Source organism: Alligator mississippiensis, chromosome 4, assembly GCF_030867095.1.
Source record: "Alligator mississippiensis isolate rAllMis1 chromosome 4, rAllMis1, whole genome shotgun sequence".
Lineage (NCBI taxonomy): Eukaryota > Metazoa > Chordata > Crocodylia > Alligatoridae > Alligator > Alligator mississippiensis.
This window is the reverse complement of record NC_081827.1, coordinates 140,846,248-140,868,156: the sequence shown is the minus strand read 5'-3', so window position 1 is coordinate 140,868,156 and position 21,909 is coordinate 140,846,248. Positions and strand designations below refer to the sequence as shown.

The window sequence follows — 21,909 nt, the reverse complement described above, 5'->3', positions numbered from 1 at the left end:
GGATGAGGTCGTCACATTCTTGCACTGAGCAGTGCCGCCAGGGAATTGAGAAATAACCTGACAGTAGCTCTGTGTTTTGATTGGATCAGCCTCCACTTTCATGAATCAAAGATAATAAATGCGGTATTTATAACATCATAAAATTCCCATTAAACAAACCCAGTAGCAGTAAGTTTTTGGAAGAGGGAGAAAAATCACACCAGGTTCTCTCTGAGAAAGCTTTAAGGTTTCAAAATGTCAGAGTCCTTGGGAACAATTTACCATCCTTTTCTCAGAATATACTCTAAATTCCATGAGACTCAGAGAGAAAACAGGCCCCTCTGGTGAACCTTGACTCGAGAACATTCAAGCTTTGAATAATTCAGGTCCATATTTTTTGCTTTTATTTTAGCCATGAAAAATTCTTGCTGGGGCAAAGGGAAAAAAGGATGCAGTTTTTAAGCTCCTCTCAGTGGTGCCCAATTATGCAGAAGCCTCATTAAGGTTCCTATTCCCCATCTTCAGAACTGTCCCTAAGGATGTAATTCAGCACTCGTTAACTCTAAACAGCTTCAGTGGAGCTGAAGCAGTAAGCTAAGCTATTATGTTACCTACACCCACAAAACCCTGTCTCTCTGCAGGGTGCAGAAAATTTGGCCACCAACTGCAGGCCAGGAAGCACCTGACAAATGCAAAAGTGAAGCCTCAGGAATCAGCAGTAGGACATTTTCTATGAAGGACCTTTGTCTGCAGCCCCACCTGCCACTGGGGATACAGAGTTCCCAGCATTTTCAACACACAAGCCAAAATTCAGTTCTATGAATAAACCTTCCTATGGCAAAAAATAGGGCATGGTGGCACCTAGGTGACCTAGGTTCACAGAGGCATATGTTTTTGTAGACAACAACTTACATTGTCAGTGGTTTCCTATGGCAATGACAGTTGCTTTATAGCTTGTCAAGATCTTCCCCCATAATTTAGCTCTGAGAGAGTGATGGGCACATAAAAAATGTGTAGATGTTGTGTGTAAATCAACAGAATACTTAGAGTTCAAATAGCCTTTTTTAAGGTTTTTTTTAATGCTTTTTCCCCCCCACATCCCATTTTAAACTAATTTGTATTCAACACTGTGTCTCTGAAAGCTTCTTTAAAACTTCCCAGGACATCTATCATACCTTGTCTATTTTCCAAGGCTTCTGAAATTAATTTAGATCAATTATTTAATGTATTCAATCATTTCTTTAAGCCATTTACTCCTGATAGAACCAATCATTTAAGGTAAAATACAGTCAGTTCATTTAATCACAACCAGAAATGTGATCTATCATCATTTTAGGTATATTCAACTAGAGCCCGTTGAAGTCAGTAGCAACACTCTCATTCAGTGACGTAAGAAATAGGCCCTTAATTTGCAGTCTTGCAAGAACAAGCGCATGGTAATAGAAAAAGGCTGAAATACATACGGGATTCCAATTTCAAACAAATTGTTTTGAATCAGTTGCTTTCCAAGCATAATGATGCTTAGCTGAATACAGAGTTCCATCAGACAGCCTCCTGGAGCACACTGTAAGTGAATAGAAAGGACAGCATGAAGAGGGAATTAATACAAAGAATCTGTGTAAAAGTAAAAGCTTGTACGTTCTATATACATTGACGTGAACCTACAATCCCATATAACCAAGACATTTCTAAATAAAAATCCATCAGTTACTCCAATTCCATTCAGGTTCCATTCCATTCCATTACAGAACTGCCAATATAAATTGCACTATGGAAAAATATATTGAATTTTCAAAGAACTTAATGTACCTTGGGCCTTCAATATATTATTTTAAGATATTTCCTGTATATTTATAATAATAAATATAATTCAGTACCAACAATATTCATTCAACAGACTGCTTCCCTTATGGAAACGAAAAGGTTTCGATCTTGCAAATATTTCTCTCTAAGCCCTTGATTGATCCTACTGGTGTTAAGGTAAGTGTTTAAAGGAAGTTTGTGTGTAAATGTTCATAGACTCAAGGTCTAAGAGAATGGAGTGGTTAGATGCCTTACCAGCAGTTTTCTTAGACTTGAATATTTTTGAGAGGAAGGAGAATCTAGTGGTGAGAGTGGAGCCTAAGACGTGGTTCCAGCACCCCACGCTCCCACAGACTTCCTGTGTGATCATGATCAATTCGGTGCATAAAGACTTCATCTGGAACTGGGGGAAAATAGACCTTTCCTAGCACATGGGGTGTTGTGAGAATAAACACATTTTAAGGTTTTGAAATGCTCAGATATGTTGGAGATGGAGGCCATGCAGGTGCCTAAGATTAATAGAATCTGGGGGTTTTCTTGTATTGTAGATGTAACATTTTGACAAATAAAGTGCATTTTAACTATTGTGTGTGTTTCAACGCTTTCAACCATATCTCTTTTTTAACATTTTCTATTCGATTTCCTTTCTACTTGCCTCTTCCATTCGGTAACCATCAAAGACATACACATACCGACCAGGACGGCCAACAAATCTGTAAGCAATGGGAGTATATAAAATGAGGTAAAAAAAGATTATTAGAGTTAAAAGAATACTTCTCAAATACAGCAGCTCATTTCAAATTTAGTCATTCTATCATGAGTTTTAGAAGGACCCCACTGGCTCAAACTCTAGTCAATCCTGAATAAATTAAATCAAATGAGTTTCAAGGATTGCACCTCTCTTTGAGTCTCTGACAATTTAGGGAAAATTGTCATTTATTTTTCCATTTAATAACTTACTCCCCCTCTTCAGGTTAACATTCAAATATATAAATAGGAGGACTGACCCACTGTGAGGCTCTAATTCCATAATTCAGAGGGGCAGCTGCAGGCCAGTAATAATTGTTTTTTGAAGGGGCCCTGTGGGCCAGATAGAATGGCCTGGCAGGACGAATCCAGCCTGCAGGTCATATTTCGTCCACCCCTGCCCTAGTCCCAACTCCTCCAGGGCTATTTATTCATTACAGCAGTCCTAAATTGTAACAAGGGAAATTTAGATTAGATATTCAGAAATAACTAACTTTCTCACTATGAGGATGGTTAAGCACTGGAAAAGATTATATAGAGTGGTTGTGGAATCTCCATCCTGGGTAGTTTTTAAGAGCAGGCTAGATGGGTCTAGAATAGTTTAGATCAGCTGTTGGCAACCTTTATAGGCTGTGGGCTGGAATGACCCAGTTCAGGTCACTGACAAACACATGCTAGGACTCCGATAGCGACTGTGAAAGTCACCTTGCGACTCTTCCGTGCCATTAGGTGTTTTTAGTATGGCTCCATTTAAAATAATATAACATTTTTAAACTCATCTTACCTTCCTTTAAAAAAGGCAACATAAAAAATTGGTGCATAAGAGTTCACAAACTTCAGCAGGAACGCCTTCAATATTAACCTCTCTTCAAAGGTTTTCTCTGTTTTTGGTACCTCTGAGGATAAAAACAACAAGAGAAAGGGTCAAATTATCTGGCAATAAAGGCAAACCTAAACCAGAACTATATTTTTATAGTTAACAGCAAGTATACTTTATTTTTTGTTCAAAATGACACTGAGAAATATATCCGCACCTTTTTCTCCCTCCTAAAGATTCCAGTTTTTGCTTTCAGTTAAAATTATTTCACAGCGACATACGCATATCAGCACAAACATTACACAATGAGCCAGACCATCATGTGGTGCCCTGAGAAAATACTCCAACTCACTATCTATCCTGATATTTATATGACCCCTAGTAGGTTAAGCACTTAACTAGAAACCAAGAAACGTTGTTTCTGTGCTTGGCTCTGTCATTGGCCTGCTGGGTAATCTTAGGCAAGTCATTTCACCTTCCTGTGCCTTAATTTCCATATCTGTAAAATGCAGAAAATTGATACTTGCCTCCCAGTTAAACTTCTTCTTACAAAAGGTGTTCTAACACACACCCTAGATATCATTATACATTTCTGATATGACACCCACCACTGTAGCATAGAAGAGGTTGGTGAATATCATTATTGTTGCAATGACTGATTAATTAGATTCTAATTCTCATTTGCTTTAAGGCCAGAGTAGTGTAAGGGGACCATAAGGCAAATGGAAGCCAGGCCATCACAAATTTACCCTAACAACACCTTCTGAATTAGAGAATTGCTGGTAATCTCAATTCATTGAGGAAGGAACAAAAATATTTCAAAGCCCTGATTTAGTAAAAAAACCTGAGCATCCACTCTGTAACTTTAAGAGTATGGATGTTCTATTGACTTTGATTTGATTACTCACATGCTTACCACTAGGCACATGCTCAAAAAGCTTCCTATATCAGTGCTTAGGCAATCACTTAAATGTCACATAGGAAATCTTTGATAGGATTTGAACTCAGAGCTCTTAAGTCCCACTCAGGTGCTTTAATTATAAGGCCAACTTGTCTCCACAGCTCTCCCCATCACATTCAGCCTTTGTGCCTACAGGAATTTATTTGATAAAACTTTTAAAAATCCATTACCCAATTGCTTATACATTTTCAGTAAATCGTTATATTGACCAGGACTTATCCAGTGAGATGGTGAATGTCCTCAACTTTCACTGAACTCAGCACTTTGCAGGAAACAGACCTCTAAAGTGCAAAATGTAGACTCTTCAAATTAATCTACTTAAACATAAAACAGAAGGATTTGCCTTTTAAAGACTCTCCCTGGGTTTTTTATCTGCCATGCCCGTGTCCCCTAGTGTACAGTCACAATGAGAGCAGAGGGTTTTTATTATGATATTTTACTGAATCAGCCTCTGCAGCTGAATTAAAATGTTAAATAAGAAGTGGGATTAATTGCATCGGTTTCAAGAATTTTATGAAAGTATTACTGTAAATTGAATAACTATTGGTGAGGGGCCAAAGGATTTTCTTTTTTTTTTTCCTTAAGAAGTAAACTTACATTTAAATGCTGAAATAAGAACCAAGTTAATAAAAATTACCAGTATGCCACATCGCTTGTAACACTGGTGGTTCAATTCTATTTTTCTTATGTTCTTTAGTTTCATGAAAAGTCATCCCATAACAGGCTGAGCATCTGAAGCTTTAGACCTTGGCTCTTCATTCATATATATATATATATATATATATATATATATACACACACACACACACACACACACACACATATATATATACACACACACACACACACACACACACATACATATATATATATATATATATATATATATATATATATATATATATATATATATATATATATATATACATACACACACACACACACACACACATATATATACACACACACACACACACACACACACACACACATATACTGAATTTATGGAAATATTTCATTAAAATGTATGGGTTTTGGGCCCACCTGGCAGTGAACAGGCTGAATATGGGTCACATTTTGGACAGGTCTGCTTGGGAACCAGCAGAAAGAATAGCCCTTATGGCTGTGAGGCAATCCCCAGGATTGGAAGGTTACATTTAGGGGAAGAACCCATGCCCCTGACTCATAAGGGGCTCCAACAGAGAGGATCTTCCTTGCAGGAAGGCAATGCATACCCCACCCATAGCTTCAGAAGATCCCTTTATGGTCTCCTATTGAGCACAATTAAACCAATTCCACTGTCGGGAAAGTCTCCACACTTGTGGAGGTACAAGCAACTTGTGTTCCTCAGTTAATATGGTCTACTACACAAGAATGCACAGAACCAGAAGAGGCTTGATTCTGCTTTTATAACTGCTTTACATTTATTGGTTTTGCCTTGACTTGAATGGAGTTGCTCCCCATTTACAATGAATCGAACAAGATCTGAATTAAGGTTGCTGCCACCTGGATCCTGGCAGTGAGGCATCACAGTCAGCATTGGGAAACTTGATGCTTTGAAACAGGTGTAATCTGCACTTTCACTGATCTTTTCACTGCGTGTCAGGAAGTCAACAGTCTACATGATCATTGCACAACTACTCCCTGGCTGAGGCCACAAGTGTAGCATTAATTCCAGAAGTAATTTCTCTTAACCCTCCATGTCACCTGTGATTAAACTATTGCTGTCTCCTGCCCTAAGCACTGATTCAGTTAAGTACTCAAGTACATGTATAACTTTTAACCTTGTGAGTAATTCCACCGAGTTCCATGGGACTACTCAGTGTTTAGGTACCACCCTGAACCAGAGCTAAAATGAATGAAGGTTTGGGGAAAAGATTTGTGCAAACTCCTCTCCCTTAGGGTCCTACACCAAATTTGGAAAAATTTGCAGGCAAATTGGGAAAAATGCAGTATGATACAAGCAATATCTAGGAAGTTGTGTGAGAAAATAAAACTGCAGTTGTTTTGTTTAGCTGAGCAATATGCAAGGTCACAAGGAAAGGAGCATTTTTCAGCATGAATGAACATAATTTTTTTTAACTTATTAAATTACAGTTGGCATCTCAGCCTAGTAGGGCTGCACGAAGCTTCAGTAGCTGATTCGATTCAGAGGAGATTTGGTCCAATTCGGGGACTAAATCTCCAAATCTGAATTGAATCGGGACACCAATTAAAAGCTCTGAATTGATTCACAGCATCCAAATAGATTTGGAAAAGATTCGGTGATTCAGCCATAGACTAAACAAGCAGCTGACACAGCTGCCTCCAGCTGGTAAGTCCATTGGGGTTAGGGGACGGGGAGGGGGGAAGGAAGGGGCAGTGGGGAGGGAGAGATTGGGGTTGGGACAAGCTGCCCAGCTGGGGAGGGGGGCACGGGATGTGGGCATGGCAGTGCTGGGAGCAGGGGCCCTGCCCTTCTGTCGCTTGCCCAGCCGGGGCATGGGGGGGAGGTGGGATGCGGATGCAGCTCACTCTGGGTAGAAGGGGCTGGCAGCAGCAGAGCAAGGTGCAGGCAGCACCGCCAGGAGTGGGGGCTATGACCTACTGCCTCTTGCGCCCTCCTGCCTGGAGCGAGCCACGCCTGCATTGCACCCTCCCCAGCTGGGCAGCTTGTCCCAGCCCCAGCCCCAGGCCCAGCCCCAGCCCCAGACCCAATCCCTCCCTCCTGCATGCCTGTTCCCTCCCCCCTGCCCCAACCCCAGCAGACTTACCAGCTGAAGGCAGCTGTGTTAGCTGCCTATTTAGTCTATGGTCAAATCTCTGAAGCAGACTCAAATCTTTCAGATCTGATTCAGCTGAATTGAATCGGGACAGTGATTCTAATCTCTAAACTGAATCACTGTCCTTTGAATGGGCTGAATCCAAATTGAATACTTGCCGCTTTGCACAGGCCTACAGGCTAGCACTAGAGATAGCTGACTGAATGAACTGTGACACAATGGGTGTGTCTACGCAAAACATGAACCATGTAGAATAACACTGTGCAGTAGCGTTACAGGCAAAAACTATGCTAATATGCTACTGCACAGTAGTATTAGGCTACTGTGCAGGAAGCATCACTAAAAAGCCATGCACCAGCACTACTGCACAGTAGGACAAGTTACTAGGGCTGTGCAAAGCTTCGTGTGCTGATTCAATTCAGGGGAGATTTGGCCCAATTTGGTGGCTGAATCCAAATCAAATTGGGAGACCTATAAAAGGTCTGAATTGATTCAGAGCTCTCCAAATCAATTCGGAAAAGATTTGGAGAGCTTCAGAGAGATTTGGAAACTTGGGCAGTCCCTGATCACCACTGCAGGGAGCTGGACCTAGAGTCTGTGCTGGTAAGTAGCGGGGAGAGGGGGAAATGGGGAGTGGACCATGGCGGACCTCCACCAGGCCCCATCCCCTGCCTGCTCCCCCACCCTCCTGAGCACTCCCCGACCCTTGCCCAATCTCCCATGCCCGTCAATGGCTGCCCAGCCCCAGCACCCCAGCTCTTTAAACAAACAAACAAAAAGGGTTGTTTGTTTGTTTGTTTAACAAGCCTGGGGGGTCATGGCAGAACTCCCCACGCAGCGTGGGGGAGTGGGGGTTGCCCCCCCCCCACCTGGCAGAAGCTGGTAAGTGCAGGGCTTTTTTTTTTCTGGTTTCAAAGAGTCGGGACACTGGGGCCAGGCAGGGCAGCCATTGATGGGGCTCAGAGAGGGCAGGGGATGGGGCCTGTTTGATTCAGAGATTCAGCAGTGGCTGAATCTCTGAATCAGATTCAGCTGAATCAGGACAGTGATTCAAATCACTGAATCAAATCACTGTTCCCCAAATCAGCAGAATCCAAATCCAAACCAGAAGTGAATACTAGTCATGTCGCATAGGCCTACAAGTTACTGCACATTGATTTAGTACTTAGTTAACCAAGTACTAAACTTAATTTGCAGCAACTACAGCGCATTAATGAACATGTAGACATGCCCAATGTGTGGCACTGGAGATTATTTTAAAAGGGCCTGATTCCTAGCTTCTTGCAGGGACATCAGTAGAAGTATAGCCTGAATAAGTCTATCAGGATTGGTTTTAAGTATGACATGAGGACGAGGAAAGTGAGGAATAACCAGTGGAGCAGACATTGCTTCTTGCATACTGGGAGACATGGATCCAAATCCTCTCAGGGTGAGGAGAAGCTAAAACCTAGGTCACCCACCTTCTCTACAAGTGTTGTATTCAATAGGCTTTGGGGCAAAAAAGTGGGCACAGCCCCTATTTGGAGCTGAATTCTAGTCTGTCAGTGTAGCATATATGTTTTCAAACTCTGCCTACCAGCCGTGGCCTCTCTAAAGACTTATGTGAAAGCTAAGTAAATCCCAGCAATAAGCCGAGTCAGAACAGAGTCCAGTTCAGTAGTTAGGTGCTGTCTTATGCCCAGATGTGTTGCCTTGAATCCATTCTGACCATGTTCACAATGCCTATTGTAGTGGCCAAGGGAACTTAACAGTCCAAAATCAATGCACCTAATAAATTTGGATGCCTAAGAATTTTATGGAAGCTGGCACAAACCCAGTTTGAATCACTTCTTGGGCATTTTTACATATGTATGCACTGCAGCGCCGGGCACTTTTCAAAGTAGCTGGTACTGTGGTGCATGCAGTTGTATAAGAGGCAAAATATGTGCCAGCATGCAGAAAATGGTGGTGGTCTGCTTTTGAACTAAAACACCTCAAAGGTGCACTGCTGCCATTTTCTGTATGCTAATATGCATTTCACCACTTATACAACTACACACGCCGCAGTACGGTGTGGATCAGCTTGTGTGTGGAGATCTGGCACATCCAAAAAAGAAAATGTATGTATATAAATGGCCAACTAAATTGTGCCCAAGTCCCATTAAATGCCTGAAGAACCAAACTGAATCCGTCCCTGCCTTCATTTTTGCAAATATGACTTAGGCACCTAAGTTACTGAGGCAATTTGGAAAATTTTACCCATTTAGCCTGCAGATATGCTCTTTAGTGATACTCTTCTATGGAAAATAATCCTATTAGAACTTTCCTGCATACTCTCTATTATCAATATATACAACATTTTAATGAGGGATGAGACAGCTTTACCAATTTCTGTCAGCCATTTGGCAACAGCTCCGTAAATCTCATCAAGTATAAGGATCACAACCAGGTTAATGATGACAGCAGTTGCAGTCACAGTCACTCGAACGTTTGACCTGGTTTTCTCGTTTGTGCTGAATGACAAAGCTGCTGCAGTGGTAATTCGGTACACAATTACACCAAAGACTATTGAAAATGTCAGTGCAATCTGCAAAGAAATGCACAGAGGTTAGCATAAATATTTTATTCCACACAACATTTCCATTTAAATGCTCATAGCTCAGATTTGTTCCTCAAATTGGTGTTGAGGGAGCAGAAATTAAAGTAATGCAGAATCAAGGAAATGTACAGTGAAATTAAAAGATGGGAAATTCATGGCAAAAAAGGAAACACTTTTTTGCACAGTGTATAAGGAAGTTACAGTGGCCAAGAATTTAACAAATTATACCAGAGATTCAATATTGAAGTAGATATAAAAATATATACAGGGTTACTATAACAGTGAAAAGAGAAAATTTGGAAAGGATATTAAACTTTGCCATAGTCCATTTCTGACTAGATAGCAGAATACGACCTATAGTGCAGAATTGTTGTATATCCACCTATCATGCAGTTCTTATAACTTCCTCTGAATCACATGGTGCTGGTCATGATTAGAGACAGGATGATGAATGGAGTGGACACTGGCTCTGACCCACCATGATCCTATAACTGCCCCACCCTTTTGTGATTAAACCTCAACCTATCCTATTTGAAATTCTGCTCATTTGGGACTCATACATGGAAATAAAATGAGGGCTCCCAACCTACCGTGCGTTGTACAGCTGTATTGCTGTGCCTGCCAGTAAGGGCACTAACTATGGCTCTGCAAGGTGTAATCATCCAACCTTCCACTACACACAGTAGAATTGGGACTGAGGCGTTTTCAGTTTTTGGTGTTCTTCCAAGTTTTGCCACAGACAAAAAGGAAATGTTTTCCTCCATTATCTTAATATACTGGATTCTCTGGAGACTATGGAAGGATTGCTTTGAGTTCATGTTACCTTGTTTTTCCATAAAAATCATAGTATTTTGTTGACCTCAGTACTTGAAATGAAAAAAGTCAGACAATACCAGGAAATCAAGTTCCCACAAGATGAATTTGTATTTCACAGAGCTGTGTAATTCCAGCTTCAAAAAGCATAAATGAAACAATAAGTAATTTTAAAACATATATTTCATTTTTATACAGAAGCACTAGTTTGGCTAGAGGAGGAGCCATATGTAGGAAGTGAAGAGAGGGTTCATGTTTCTGTTTTGTTTTTGCCTTTAGCAAGAATTCCAATGTATGTTCATTATAGTTAGTAAAGCATTTTGAGATTCCTGGATGAAAGAGTCTATATAAATGCAAAAGTTTAGATTGTTATAATTATTTGGCTAGCCTTGGGGCACAGGCACACATCACAGGCCAACCTAAGTTTAGCACTTCAGCCTGTGGACTATTTTTAGTCTAATCCCTTCATAATTAATATAGGCCAGACAAAATCTACAAGAGAGAGGTTCAGAGGCAATAGAAAGTCTCCCCTACCCTAAACCCAATGCAACTCTCAAGAAAAAGGCACTGTTTTCAAGAAGCAAGAGCTAAACACGTAAGTTGACATTGAAACTTAATGGGGTTTTTTTCAGTTCACAGTAGGGCTGTGAGAAATTTCGCTGGCTGTTTCATTTTGATGCTGTTTTGACTCATTGCAAGCTTGATATAGAGAAATCAAAATGAAACAACGGGCTTCAAAACAGCCTCGAAACAAAATGAGAGCAGTCAAAATGATTCAAGTTTTGAAACATTTTGAGTTTCAAAACGGAAGCTGAGATTGCCTGCAGGGAAACAGAAAGTAAGGAGAGGGAGGGAGAACTGCTCTGATATTGACTGTGTAGCTGGCCAGTGACTGTGTTGTGTAGAGGCCCCTGCTCCAGTGAGGGCGCACCTTAACAAACACAAAGTCACACATGTCACAAGTTTTGCTTATCAACAGCCTGAGGACCAGTTTCCCAGAAACCCCTGCACCTATCTCCTTGAAAGCTGGCATGCTCTGTGGCCTCGGCAGGGGCTAGCATGCCTGCAATTTTCACCCCTTTGTGCCTTAACACACACACGCGACATGAGTTTTGCTTTCAAGAATTTGAGGTGCAGTTTCCCAGAAACACCTGCACCTATCTCCTTGAAACTTGGCAAACTTCATGGCCTCAGAAGGGGCTACCATCTCTGCAAGATTCATCTGAATCAGGCAAAAGATGACAAAATTATAGGCAATTTTGTGCATCCCCATTATAGCCTATGGGCAAAGCGTCGAAACAGAGAAACAGGTTCAACGAAACAAAATGGAACAGTGCTTTCGAAACAAAATGGAACTCAAAATGAAACACTTCCCCACTGAAACAGAAGTCGAAATGAAACGGTGCTGTTTCACACAGCCCTAGTTCACAGTAAATTTGCTGAGAAGTGGAGATTTGGAGGGATTGAAAACATTATTATGAATGTGATCCAGTTTCATAAGAGTTTAAGCCAAAAGATAAATAAAGCAGGGTAAACTATTTTATTCTGACATTTTAATGCAATCTTTCATTTTCACAACCTCAGGACATTTCATTATGGTATTTCCAAAAGAGAACACTTGACTTGTTAAGTCAACATTTTGTTTAGTTTTGTTTCATTTTTTGTGTTGCTCTGTTGGGTGTTTTGGGAGGGGAGGTTGGGGGAGGGTTGGTTGTTTTTTGTGGGGGAGGAGGGTTGGTCATATGCAGACTAGTATATAAAACAAAAGAAGAGAAAAGCATATATAGAGAGAATACTGACTGAGGCCATGATAAACCATTTCATCTCAAGCTAAACAAAACACCTTGGGTTACATACACAATTCTACTGAAAATATCACCCAGCCACTACTTCCATGCAACACATGCTGGCTGATTTTTTTTTTCTTGTTTAGTTTTGTCACCAATGCAATATAGGTAAGAGTGTGATAACTTGGCTTTAACAGAGATGCAGGCTGAGAGTCTGTACTGTGAAACTAGTTGGTTTTCTTCTGCACCACTCTATTTGTCTGTATCCAATATAATGTGGGAAAGCAGGGAGCATTATTAAATCATGAAAATAGAAGTGATGGATTTGGATATATGACACAATAATTTATGCCCAATTTTACTTCATAGTGGATTTATTCCATGATAAGCAGCAGACACAGTGCTGATTCTCCCAAGCTAGCCACCTGTAATGGGCACATCATTGCAGGTGGATGTCAGGGGAAACAATTTGCATGGAGTAAAAAGTCACTTTGAGATGAAACTAAAGCAGTGGGCTACAACTGACCTGTGAAGCTATTGGATCTGTCTTGTGGAGAGAGGACTTTGGCAGCATTTGATGCCAGGCAGCTTTGCTTATGCTGTGCTGTGCTGCACTGCACCGTACCATGCCATGGCTGGGAGCCTGGGCAGCAGGGAGCTTTATCACACCTGGGTGACATGGAAAAGAAGTGGAAAGAAGAAGCAGCAGGAGCTGAGTCCTAGCACTTGCCCACCTTGGATTCGAGTCAGACCGATCTGACCTGTCGTCAGCAAACATTGACAACCACTGAACTAAGGGATCAGAACATCATTGGTACACTGGTGTAACTTGCACTGGCTTATGGTTATTTTTTTTACTCACAGAGGGGCAACATAACCCAGAATACAGTGACTTATACTAGTGTAATGCTGCATGAAATGTGTCTGCTGAACTTTTACCTGCAGTACAGTTGGGGAAAGTCTGGAGTAAATATTGCCATGTATCTGTGCCCAGAGACAAAACTAAAGAGTACAGAAGAGGGCTGTGGGTGATGCCAATGCCTGGAACTATCTTCCTTGAGGTAACTGCTAAGATTTTCATCTTTCAGAAAACTTTGCTTGACATCTACTTTCTAGAACAGTGCTTCAGAGGAAGTATGTAATAGCCAAAGGTTGCATCTCATCTGGATACAAAACCTCATTGGATTGCAGCCAAAGAGCTGAATGCAGAACAGAGAGACAGGTGTGTAGCTCAAATTGGCATGAAGATATTCTTTTTAAAAACTGATATTTAAACAAACAATATACTTGACTAAGTAAAGTGAGAGAAAGATCAAGGGCTTAATAAGAAAAAATTGTGAGACATTTCTACTGGAAAGGTTTTCATACAACATACAAATTATGCTTTAAGCAACATAAAAAATAAAATAAATAAAGAGCAAGGTCTACTAAGAGAAAATTCTCAGCAGCTTTTAGAAATATCAGGGAAAAGCATGCTGTGTAAGAGTAGGGAAGTGGGGAAAGTGCATGATGCCATCATTCTATAAAACGTAGACATTTTTAAGGAAAATTCCTATGGGTTTGACCCTGACAGACTGTGTGGGCCTGGAAAAGGTGGTGTAAGTAATTCAACAATCACTTCTGCAGCAACAGGAAAGTGTAGGGTGTGCGTGTGCGTGCGTATGCACCTAATTTTTGCCTACTGTACCTTAATAGTGATCATACTTTTAGTAAAAGTTTGCGTATCTTGATACAGACAAGAAAAATTGACCAGGCAAAAATCAGCTGCACTGGCGCAACCCACTCCAGAAACTGACAGCAGAATTTACCCTCTGGTTTCCATTGTTTTTAATCACTTCAATAGAAAAATGACGGCATTCAGTAAAGAAAAGATTGTCATTTGCACACAGGAGATGGGATCTGGCTCTTACTGAGGAGAAATAAGCTTGAATTTCATGCAAGGTTTGCAACTTTCTCTCCTGTAACTATTAATTGCTTTAAAGTTATAATTACAATATTATAGAATGACTCTGGGGGCCTTATTACACATTAATTTTAAGCAGCTCCTGGAGCTCTTAACCTCTGGATTGCCCACACACTAACATCTGAAACTAGTTTTAAGCACTTTAGGTTGGCTTAGTATGCCACTCCAGGGTAGGGAGTAGAAAACCCAGACGTTTGCTCTTAGTTTAAAAAACAGCCTGGATGCAGTACAGGGGTCCAAAAAAGAGGACATGTCTTGGAAAACATGGGATTTGAGCATACAGTTAAAGTTAGATGCATCTTAAGCACTGTATCTGAGAACAGAGATTCTCTGCTATATCGAGGGTCTATTATTGGGCACACTTAGGGCTCTGCCACACATTCAAATTAAAGCTGGATAGACATCAGCTACCAAGTTTTACACATTTTCAAGCACTAACTTTGTAGCTGGTTGGCTTTTTTATAGCAGGATAGTCCTTATTATGATGTGATAATTACTTTGCACATGTAGCTTGTCTTGTGTGATTAACCAGTTAATTGCAAAATATATGTAACATGTATCAGAAGCCTTAGAAATATTATAACATCAGTCATAGTAATGTTTGTTAGGATTGAGAAGAATTCTATTTTTTTTCCTGTGAGTTTTCACTCAGTTGTGTCATCTTTTAGCTGACATTTCTCTTAGTAGCTTGATAAAGCCCAAATTTTAAGAAGCATCAACATTCAACTTTTGCTAATATGCACATATAGAAAGCCTGATACACACTCACAAATCAAGGGTTTAGCATATTAAATCATAAGAGACTATACTGCTTTGTGCAGAACCAGATATACTGTAGTATTGGTTTTTAAGCAGAAGGCCCCACTGAAATCAGTCAGGAATTCTTTATGAAATTCAAAGTTTGCTGAGGCTCAGTAGAAAGTGCGTCTTATTTAAAATTTAACATATAAAATATAAACACAAATGAGACAAGTGACCATAAAATTGGTGTGAATGTTGCAAAAGCAAATTCAATTTTGAGTGAATACCTGTAGGATGTGTACATTCCTAATAAATAAGAAATATAGTCTCATTCATATTTTAAAACATTAAAATTCCTTGAGTAAAGGAATTGGGGACAGTTAGGTGGTATAAGCCTAGCATATTGCTATTACTGACTAATGTCAGCTACGGATCTGACAGAGTCTTTTTATTATTCAGTGGTTTAAGTTGGTAGTGGAATTGTGCTGTCATTGACAAAGTATTGGCAGGATTATTGCCAAAGCTTTCCTAGTACTATTTACCATGCCTTAGTTTAACAGGGATATATTTTATTGTCCAGAGGCATGTTCCCCAGGACAAAACAGAAGATGTCATTTGCACCTTTGAGACTATTAATACAGCTTTAAGGAGGATGCTGTTACAGACAATTACAGCAAAGTACCTGAAGAAGTAGACTATTGCCTAGAAAAAACTCATGCCTTTCTGAACCAGCTAGTCTTTAAGGTGCCACCCTGCCCTATCTTTTGCTTGAATGAAGCCTAACAGAGCTAATCACCTCTCTGCAGGACAGATAAATGTGAAAGAAAATACAAATAAATTACCATAAATAAAATGGATGCAAAGTTCATTAAGTAGCCAGATATGCGGTCCCTCCACGTTAACTTCTCCTTGTCTTCCTGTTGCAAAACAAACAAACACATATTACAAAACTGACCATACTGAATATTAGAAGAGACAAGAAAAACATTTAATACAATTCTTATCAAATCTGCCTTTCCCCTGCTTCTCAGAGTTTGAAAATTTTGACATAGCATTTTTTTTCAGTCAGCACAGGAAAAATGGGAGACCAATAGGAAAACTGCGTTAGAGTCTTAAATCATAGAGAAGTATAGTTGCAAGGGACCTCCAGGGACATCCCTATCCTAACCATCCCATACAGACATAATCTAAACTCTATGGAAGACTGCTCTCACCCTGACACAACATAGACCTAACACACTAACCTGTATAGCCCAGGTATACATGGGTTTGTACTCCCCCCTTAAATTGAGGGAATTATTGGCAGGGCAGTGTGCTGTGGAAAGACACAGCCGCCGAGTGGGCACCTTTGTCCCCTATAGAATCAGGCCCAGTAATTCAATTACTTACCTATATACTAGGCCTGTGCGAAGCAGCTAGCATTTGCTTCAGATTTGGCCAATTCAGGGGACAGCGATTTGATTCAGTAATTTGAATCATTGTCCCAAATCAATTTGGCCAAATCTGATCTAGAGATTCAGCTGCTGCCGAATCTCCAAATCAGTCAGGCCCATCCCCCCAAGCCCGGCAATGGCTGCCCCACCTGCCCCAGCTACCACACATTAAAAAAAAGCCCCAACTCAGTGGGTGCTGCTAGGCAGGGGAGCCATCCCCGCTGCCCCCCACTACATGGGAGGCTCTGCATGAGCTCCCCGATCCCTCCCCGCACTTTCCCAACCCTGCTCCCCCCCATGGCTGCCCCGCCCTCGGCGGCTCCGGCCCTTTAAGAAAAAAAAACAAACAAACCCCACACTCACGGCTCCTGCTGTTGGGGGGTGGGGAAATTCCTGCTGTCCCCTGCTACCCTGCACCATATGGGGGGCTCTACATGAGCCCCTTGAAGCCCTGACGCCGCCAGCAGGAACGGTGAGTCCCAGGGCTTTTCTAGGTTTTTTTTTTCTTAAAGGGCTGGAGCTGGGTCAGGTGGGGCAACCATGGGGTGGGGGGGCTGGAGGAGCGAGGTAGGGTCAGGGGCTTGTGCAGAGCCCTTCATGCAGTGTGGGCCAGTGTGGGCCAGTGGGGATTGTCCTCCTGCCTGGCAGCACCCGGTAAGCACCAGGGCTTTTTTTTTTTTTTTTTTAAACAGCCCGGAGCTGGGGCAGGCAAGGCAGCCATGGGGGGGGGGGGGAGGGGGCTGGGGGAGCAGGCAGGGGATGGGGGCTGGCAGGGGTCCCCCCTCCCCGACCTCTAGTACTTACCGACTCAGAGTTGGCTGCAGCTCCCTGCTGCAGCCCCTGGGGACCGTCCAAATCATAAAAGCTTTCCAAATCTTTTCCAAAGATTCGGAGATCTTTGAATGGATTTGGACCTTTTAATTGGTCCCCTGATTTGATTCAGATTCAGAGATTCAGCCACCAAATCGAGCCAAATTTCCTCTGAAGCTTTGGGTGGTGATTCAATTCACAAAGTCCTACTATATACAAATGTATTATTACAACAAAACCATAAAAAGGTAAGGATATAGACATATATACATAAACATGTACAAACTTACAAAACAATAAACCCTATACAATATATCTCTCTATAGACAGACAGACAGAGACGCAATTATTATTCAGAAATACAAGTGGACAATAGAACAACCCAGAACAAAGGATATTGATCAGGCAGCCTTAAACTCTGTTAATATACAAACTATTACTTCAACTTATTCACATGAAATATAAGACACTCTACGAATATAATAAACAATCCTTAGGCTACCTGAGTACCCTCTAGGGCAGGGGACCCATTCCTGAGGTACCACTACAGGAAAGGAGGTGGGGGGAAAGAAAAGAAGAGGGAGACCTCAAAGACTCCTAATCACCCCCTATCACCCAGGAGCAGCCCATGCGGTGTCCCCTCACAACCCTGGGGGTCCTTCCCCTCTGGGGACTCTCTCTCCAGAGTAACTTACTATTCCAGAGTCCTGGAGGGCTGCCTCCTGTCCTCCAGGTTGAGCTCTACTCCCTGCTGGGCTTTCCTGCCACCCGGCTCCACTGTAGCCGGCTTAGGGCCACATGCACCACTGTGTGTAGTGGGCACTTTGCTTTGTGCTAGGGGTTGGAGGCCTGGGCAGCCTTGTGCAGCACTGGGACTCAGGCAGCTCCCAGACTCTCTGTGCCACATTGCCTGTACTTGCGCCCTGGTTGCTTGCCAGGGGTTGCAGACCCGAGACACCTCTTGTGGCTCCCAGGGTCTGAGCCCTGAGCACCGATATGTGCACTGTACCCTGGCTGCTTGTCAGTGGTTGCAGCCTGGCCTCAAGAAGCTCCCAGGGTCTCTGCTGTGTATGCCATGCTGTGCACCAAATGGGCTCAGGCATGGGTCCTGGTGAATGAGTCTCCGGGGCTCTTCAGGGCAACCGGAAACGCCTACTGGGCAGCTCTCCCCGCTCTTCTCTGATTCTTTTTCCTTCTTCTCCGTTCCTCGGACGCATCTTCTCCCCCTCGTGCTGGGCATGCAGCTCCTTTTATCTGCATCGGAGGCTTTGCCCCCAAAGTCCTGTTGGACCTGCAGAATGCAGGCTACAATCAGGTCCTGGAGGCTCTTTGCCCCCCCTTCTATAGAAGGGGCAGGGCCGCCTCCCCAGCCCTTACCTGATTGGTGGACAGGTTCCACCAATGAAAACGAAGATTCTCCAAGCCCGTTTGAGCTGGGCTGAATTGGCAAGCCTGCCACAGGTAAAGCAGGGGAAACACGCAGCCAATATTCTCCTTCTATAAAATGTTGTCAATATACACTCAAGAGGTCCTGGGTAGAAGGTCACATCCTTCACTATACGGAAAGGCAAAAAACCCCACAGTCCATACTAGTGTGATCATGGAGTAAAATGCCTTCCTCTTCTTGACCCCAAATATGGTGATCAGTCTGACCCTGGATGTAGGGGCAAGTTAGGAACCTCCAGTTTTGTTCCTAGAAGGAGAATTACCCACCCCAGTTGAAATTAAATTTTAACAAACTTAAAATTGTTATTATAAAACCCTCCCCAATTTGAAATTTAACTGCAATTCTGGAATTTGAAAGTTTTCATGCAGCTCTTACTGAATTTCAATATATCAATAGAAAATGTTAACGTTAACCCTTATCCATTTTAGAACATAGATAAGCTATACTATTTTCTTGGACGCTGTTTCTTGCAAGACCTCAGAAGAACTATATTTTGAGAATGATTATCAGAGATGTCTATATATTTATTTATTTTATTTATTTGCTGTCTTTCCCAACAAAGGTCTGAAGTAGTTTACTTTTATTACCAGGAGCTCCAGATGTCTCGTCTAAGGATTCCTTCATCCAATGTCAAAGTTAACGTACAACTGAGCCTCTTTGTTGTTACAATAACCACCTGATCAGTCGCTTTTCATAATTGTTGACTATTAGAATCTTGGGCATTTTATATTCTTATACTTTCTTCAGTTTAATTCCCTTATTCTAAAAAGGTTGAAAACCACTAGTCTAACCTCCTCTTAAAAACTTTTGTGACCAACACTCTTGCATACTATCAAGCACAATGCTTGAAAACATCAAAAACACCCTAACTTGCTACTGGTAAAGCAGGGAGACAAAGACAATTGCAATGTCTTGCAACTAAGAAGGACAAGAAGTAGTTTATTAAAATAAGCTCAAAAGATCTAATAGGACCATGCATCCTGCTAGAAAGGAAGGCAAAACCCTCCAGGGTGTGTCCCCACGAGTGTTCAAGTGCGATTTGTGCTGCCTCAAGCTGGTTTGAGGCACCACAAACCTCATGCAGTGCAGGTGCATCTGTTCACTAATTTGCAGCATGGCAGGGGTTTTTTTGACACTGAGAGATCTATTTCACTGTGTCAATCTATTTCACTAATGGAAAAAACACTAAAGAAGTAAAACAGCGGTCCATTCATGGTCAGGGATAGGGGTAGAAAAAGCACAGCCCAGGGGCTTAGACAAGTAGCTGGGCTTTCCCATTCTGGGGCTGTGCTGCGCAAACACACACACAGACACACACACAATCTACAATCATGTGGCTCACTTTAAGCTGTGTAATTGTAGATCAGGTCCCCCTTGTGTACAATGCCAGAAGCCACCCCAGAAATGTAATCTAAGTAAGTCAGAATGGGGGAGGGGGAGGTGCTAGCAGATCTACAATAGAGATTAGGGTGTTTGGGGTGGCTGATAAATCCACAGGGGTGGAGGCCTGGTGGGTCCAGCACTGCACTGGTACACATGGTAGGGTTAGATTGGGCCCAGGTTAGTCTGATCTCCATAGTTCACCTCCTGGAGGAATTAAAAGTAGATTAGGCTGGCCATTTTTGCCTAATCTAATTTTCTTGTACATATGTACAGATCGGCACTTAGATCTACCTAACCATACTTAGGTTGATCTAAGTGTAAGGTCTGCATGTGGGTGAACTAAGTTAGATCAGGTGATCATTTTGTGTGTGTGTGTGTGTGTGTGTGTGTGTGTGTACAGTTTGACACTTAAGTCAAACTAACCCTGCATATACCCTTAGTTTGAGACATAAATAGATGTGCTTGCTTACATCATCATAAGAGTGTGTAATCTAAAAGACATTTGTACTATATGTGTTATGGGGGGAGCCAATGACTGCTGGACTGATCCTTGCTTAGTAAGATCAATCATGTCCATCAGAGTTGCACTAAAACATTGAAAACAACCCAAATCAGTCCAAAGACAACATCAAATGCCTTCAGTCCCCTAGACACTGTAACATCCTTGAAACATCTCAGTAAGAAACTTGCCAATCTTAAGACTAAAAATAATAACACTTGTGTTGAGGAAGATTGGAAAAATCCATAGCAAACGATCCATGAAGCTTGCATGGAATCAATTGGTTTTATCACCCAATGCCATCGGGACTGGTTTGATGAAAACAACGCTGAAATCAAAGTCCTTCTCAATTAGATGAGAAAATCTTTCTGTGATTGGCAAAACCATCTTACTTCCAGTCAGAAGCAGGAAACTTTTCAACAGCTTAAAGCTGAACCCGAAAGGAAGATCTGAGAAATCAGAAACAAACGGTAGGAAAGAAGGCGAAAGAAGTTCAACAATATGTTGACAGTCATGACATGTGGAGCTTCTTCAGTGCAATGAAGGCTATGTATGGACCAAGCTCTTGTGGACTCACCCCACTTAACTCTGAAGGTTGCAGTATACTCCTCAAATGAGTCCATCAAAAACTGCTGGAAGGAACACTGCCAAAAGCTCCTGAACTGAGAATCGACAGTGACTGATGAAACCACTGAATCCATCCTGCAGCATCCAGTAAGGGAATTACTTGCCAGTCCACCAACCTCTGAAGATGTCCACCAGGTGATAAGACAGATGAAGAACAAGAAAGCATCTGGCTTTGATGACATACCAGCTGAGGTCTTCAACGTAGGCAGAGAAACGATAAACAGCAAGTTTCACACACTATTTCTCAAAATCTGGAACACTGAGGAAATTTCCACTGGCCTAAAGAATGCCAATACAGTCACCATTTTTAAAAAGGGAGATACGTCTAACTGTAGAAGCTATTGGGATATAACCCTCCTCTCCGTTACTGGTAAAATCCTTGCTCAAATTCTAGTGAATTGACTGATCCCTCTTGCTGAAGAACTCCTTCCTGAGTCTCAGGGTGACTTCAGAATATCAAAAGGCACCATGGACATGATTTTTGTGGCCTGGCAGATCCAAGAAAAATACCAAGAACAACACCAGGTATGTGGCCTCTATTGATTTGACCAAAGCCTTTGACTCTGTTAACCATGAGGTTGTATGGAAGATCTTATTAAAGTTTGGCTGTCCAGAGAAATGTATCACCATCCTAAGACTCCTTCATGATTGAATGACTGCCTCCATTCTCTGCAGTTACTCTGCTACAGACCCCTTTGTCATTTGAACTGCCATCAAGCAGGGCTGCATGATTGCACCAATTCTCTTTTCCATCTTTCT

General features: G+C 41.9%; 1 protein-coding gene across 1 annotated transcript in view; it reads right to left on the bottom strand.

Annotated features, from left to right (window-relative positions):
* The window catches only part of ANO2 (anoctamin 2), a 313,194-nt gene that overhangs the window by 55,292 nt on the left and 235,993 nt on the right, over nt 1–21,909 (bottom strand). Inside the window, exons 18-22 of the mRNA XM_019482201.2 lie at nt 15,794–15,868; nt 9,434–9,635; nt 3,314–3,425; nt 2,438–2,495; nt 1,443–1,543 (exon numbers count right to left, since the gene is read on the bottom strand). Of these exons, the coding sequence (XP_019337746.1) occupies nt 1,443–1,543; nt 2,438–2,495; nt 3,314–3,425; nt 9,434–9,635; nt 15,794–15,868 (548 nt within the window). The remainder of the gene's footprint in view (nt 1–1,442; nt 1,544–2,437; nt 2,496–3,313; nt 3,426–9,433; nt 9,636–15,793; nt 15,869–21,909) is intronic.